This window comes from Arachis ipaensis, chromosome B01 (assembly GCF_000816755.2).
Source record: "Arachis ipaensis cultivar K30076 chromosome B01, Araip1.1, whole genome shotgun sequence".
NCBI classification, from domain to species: Eukaryota; Viridiplantae; Streptophyta; class Magnoliopsida; order Fabales; family Fabaceae; genus Arachis; species Arachis ipaensis.
Window position 1 is genome coordinate 117,416,874 of NC_029785.2, and position 4,440 is coordinate 117,421,313.

At 32.0% G+C, this 4,440-nt stretch overlaps 1 protein-coding gene across 1 annotated transcript in view; it reads right to left on the reverse strand.

Moving 5' to 3' along the window:
* Window positions 1-4,440, reverse strand: part of LOC107634528 (respiratory burst oxidase homolog protein A-like) — a 6,868-nt gene that overhangs the window by 1,532 nt on the left and 896 nt on the right. The window contains exons 2-11 of the mRNA XM_021111339.1: window positions 3,723-3,879; window positions 3,414-3,462; window positions 3,085-3,198; window positions 2,061-2,526; window positions 1,840-1,892; window positions 1,388-1,672; window positions 1,214-1,309; window positions 547-662; window positions 364-466; window positions 9-188 (exon numbers count right to left, since the gene is read on the reverse strand). Coding sequence (XP_020966998.1) covers window positions 9-188; window positions 364-466; window positions 547-662; window positions 1,214-1,309; window positions 1,388-1,672; window positions 1,840-1,892; window positions 2,061-2,526; window positions 3,085-3,198; window positions 3,414-3,462; window positions 3,723-3,879 — 1,619 coding nt within the window. The remainder of the gene's footprint in view (window positions 1-8; window positions 189-363; window positions 467-546; window positions 663-1,213; window positions 1,310-1,387; window positions 1,673-1,839; window positions 1,893-2,060; window positions 2,527-3,084; window positions 3,199-3,413; window positions 3,463-3,722; window positions 3,880-4,440) is intronic.

Below are 4,440 nucleotides of genomic sequence, written 5' to 3' on the forward strand. Positions count from 1 at the left end.
AAGCCTACATGAACATGATCATTGTGTGTTGTAGCTGCTACATCTTTGAGGATGCTAATGAAAGGTGTGGCTCCAATACCAAGGCCAATCAGCATCACAATGTCATACTTAACATGATCTTGAGAAGCAGAACCATATGGCCCATCTATGTACACTTTTGGACACACTTCTGATCTTGTTAACACTGCCTGCATTCATATCCCACAACCTTCTTTTTTAGAAATTCAATGCTGTAATTATTTATGAAAATAAATCTTTTTAATTTTTCTCTTAAGTAATGTTGCTAAGTGTGATCTTTTATTATACAACGTCTTTTTTGACACCGACACGTTTTCTCTCACATTTGACAATATATACGTGTACCTCTTGGAATAGGTCGTATATTTGGTAGCTCCAATCTCCAAGAGTTCTAATGTGCACACTAAGGTAATCATCTTGTGGTCCTGAAGTTAAGGAAAATGGATGCCTGCAAATATTGCAAGATTGGAATGGATTAATACTGAATTAAAAATGTAGCAGTGTTTAATGTCGTAGAAATTGAAGTACCATTCAAGGGATGAAATTTGTGGGCACTGAAGGAATATATACATGCCACTTTGGTACTTGAAGCCTTCAGGTTTTTGCATTTTCAGGTACAAAACTTTTCCGGGACACAGACTTACCTGCATGCAAATTATCATAGCTAAATGACATTATAATCCCTTGAAGATTAACTTTATCTGACAAGTTATTTGAACATGAAAAAATTGTTAAAAATATTCCCTCGACGTAAAATAACAAAATTTGAAAGGATAAAAATAACTCACTTTATGGTAGCTAATCACGAAGATATCTAGTTAAGATGTTAGTCTTATATTAAACTGTTTAGTCAAATATGTCAACTTATCCCACGATTGTCCACTATTATCTTCACATCAAAACATCTTCATATGAGTATTCGCCTTTTACTAAACATGCTTATAAAAAATCAAGACACTTTAGAACTGAATTAATCTTTGAAAGGCATAATGTCATTTTATTTTCATGGGTCACCATATCCAAATTGAATCTTTTTGAACAAAAATGACGGTTTGCTCAATTTTTAATCATACTTACAAGAACAAAAATGAAATTGGAAATTTCCAAATTTTGGACGGTTACATAAGAATGATAAAGTTAACGGAGAATTAGTTCAATGTTTCTACTATTGCTAAAAAAGTTGATCAAATACTACCTTGAAGATATCAACTTCATAAGATCCTGACCTTACAGCTCTAAAGATCCTCTCTCCAGTGTATAACAAAACTGGAAAAGCAATGTACATCCAAGTCTGCACGTACAAAAGAAATTATCAGTGAGAAAAAAATAATTTTGTATCAAAATTTGGTGAAAGACAGAAAAGACTAACCGTTTTCTCGGTCCATTTGTTAGTTAGGAACAAGAACATGGAGTGGACAATGAGCAATGCATAGACAATAACAAACAAATGGTGTGAGTACCAAAATGTGTTGTAGCCGGTGACCCTTCTTAGGGACACCGGCAGCGCCGGCGAGCGACGTCTCGGCCACTTTGTTGCAAGTGTGAATGCAATGGCCATTAGAAACACCATGGCTATCCCACTTGCCACCTCTGTTGTGGCCAAAATTTGCAAGTACGTTGGCTGCCGGAACCCGAATCTCGCCGCTATAGTCTGCTGGAATTATATCTATCCGAGATATGAATTACAGTGATACATATTCACTGTTTATTTAGTAAAATAAGAACATATTGACATACAACAACACACAAAATACATGTATTTAGTATTTTGTCAAAAGATTAAGATGCAGATATTAGACATAACACGCATATTTTACTAACAATTTTCTCCTTATTAGTAGTAAATTTGTTTTTTATGACAAATTTATTTATGTCTCCTTATTAGTATCTTAATAACAAACAAAATGCATATATTTATGTGTATATATGTGGATTTTGGGATAGTAAACAAACAAACTAGCCTAATATTTGCAATAAGTTTTAAAAATAGTCCTAATGTATAGAGCCTAGACACAAAATGTACCATGTTGTTCAGAGTGGACAATTAATTAACCGAAATGCAGGCAAAATTAGACGAGGGTGTACCTTGTGGAAGTTAATGTTGTCATTAAAAGGAATGAGATAGTTGATCCTAGGATCCTTGCGGAGCCAAGTGATTGTGTTTCTACAAACAGGGAGGAGAATGAGAGCCATGTTGAGTTTCAATGTTTCAGCTGCACCTTTTGCAGTTGGAAGGCAATAACCCATCACTTGAAATCCTGATCTATGACTGTACTGATAGAATTTCCACCCAAACAGCACAATGCAAGCCATTACCCAAACCAGAACCATCCAAGCGCGCCGCCAGTTCGTTCGGAACAACACTTCCGCCCTCGACATTGCTTCTTGCTCCTTAAGGAACCCATTCTTGTTGCTCTCCACATTATTTTGCTTCTCTGTATCTCCTGCTGCTAATGATTTCTTTGATGGACTTTGGATTAACTTCAAGAGACACTCCATTTGAGATATCTAGAAAACAAAAAACAATGCATAATGAATAATGTGTCTCTTGAATTATCAATATTTAAATCTTGAGTTTAGCTAATACTTGTCCTTAGACACATGTTAATGTTACCAATTAAAAATTTGTATTAAGAAAAATACAAAATTTAGCTCTAAAATAATCCCTGACATTGATTATGTGCATTTAAATAGTTTCTGAGATTCTAATTACATCAATTATATTTTTGAAATTGTCAAAAGTGCCCCACGTTAATCTTTAACCATGTGATGAGTTACTTGATTAAAAAGAGTTCAGAGACTTATATGGTACATAGGAAATCTTAAAGATGTAATTAGTGCAATTGAAATATTAGAAACTATTTTTATGCATATAATCAATCTCAAAAATTACTTTGAGACTTAACTTGCATTTATTATTTATTTATTTAGTAAAAACTTAAAAACTTCTACTAAATATACTTTGAAAATACATGTTAACTAAACTCTTAAAAAGACACAAAACTAACTAAACTTTTAAAATTTTAAGAGTTAAACATGTGATTTTTATTCAATTAAAATTAGTACCTGAATGTAGCCTTTGTTTTGGAGGTCAAGTGATTCCATGATCAAAGCTGCAGAGTTCTCGGCTTCTTCTTGTGTCACGGATAACTTATTTGTAGATGCAGCCAATACAATTGTCTACACAAGCGCCAAAATTATTAGTCAAAAATACAAAGAACATGCCCATGCTTACTAGAACCAATTAACTGTTTCTTACACACCTACTATATTTTACTAATCATACACTTGTCCCGGTAGGACTAGGTGCCATAAATCTAACATGAACATTCAAAAACATGACAAATAGTAACATGATTTTTCTTCAATCATCTTAAGATTAATTATTAATTAACCTGTTTTATATCCGTCTTGGTAATTCTTCCATCATTGTTTCTGTTACACCTATAGTAAAAGAAAAAATTACAGTCAAAAGTAAAATAAACTTGTTAAGGTGTGGCAAAAATGCTACTTATATACTAAATTTAGCTACTAAAACCAGTTATTATGTATTCATATATGTATTATTTAACTTATTTTCAATTTATATTTTGTATTCTAATATATATTTTATATTAGTGACTGATTTTAATAGCTAATTTTAATTAATATACACCTAGTATAGTTGAAGATGCGAGTATGATAATTTAGTGTAAATTTTTTACATGTAAAAAAAAATTCGCATTCTTGAATCAAAAGAATCATCTTTAATCCGAAGCCAGAAACGGTACAAATCAGTTTTAGTGATGTTGAATTTCCAATGCTTTCCTCCTCTTAATGCTCTTAGCAATTCATTGGCAAATTCTGGTGAAGACTGCATCCCTATTGAAAAATGAACAATAACAATAATGATTGGCAAAAGAATCAATGAGACAAACAACTTTCAAAATCAGATTAAGTTGGTTTAAATAAAAGCAATACCTTTAAATTAAAAGAAACCCAAGTGGAGGATTCAAAATAAAATAAATGTTAAACATTGATAACTGAACCAAATTAAGGAACGAGTAATTGATTATACAAACTGTGTTGTAATGTAAGACATTATAGCATATGCGAAGAACGTGGCTAAGGTGGCTAACTACTATGCTTTGCTCACCCTATGATTCTTGTGTGTTAGTTGATTGGTACTATAAGGCAAACAAAAGCAGCCACCGAAATTTAAGGCACACAAAACGGTGTCGTTTCTAAGAATCATGCATCGCATAATAATTTTTATGATTAAAGATAATGAAAACAACTCAATAAAGTGATTACTGAAATATTATAAATTACACATAATAATAAAAAGAAATGTTTGACTTTCTGTTTCTTATAAAAAGAAATATCTATGCGAATTTTTTTTTTATATTAAGTGTCTTGTTTTCATATTTATCTTATGATGGT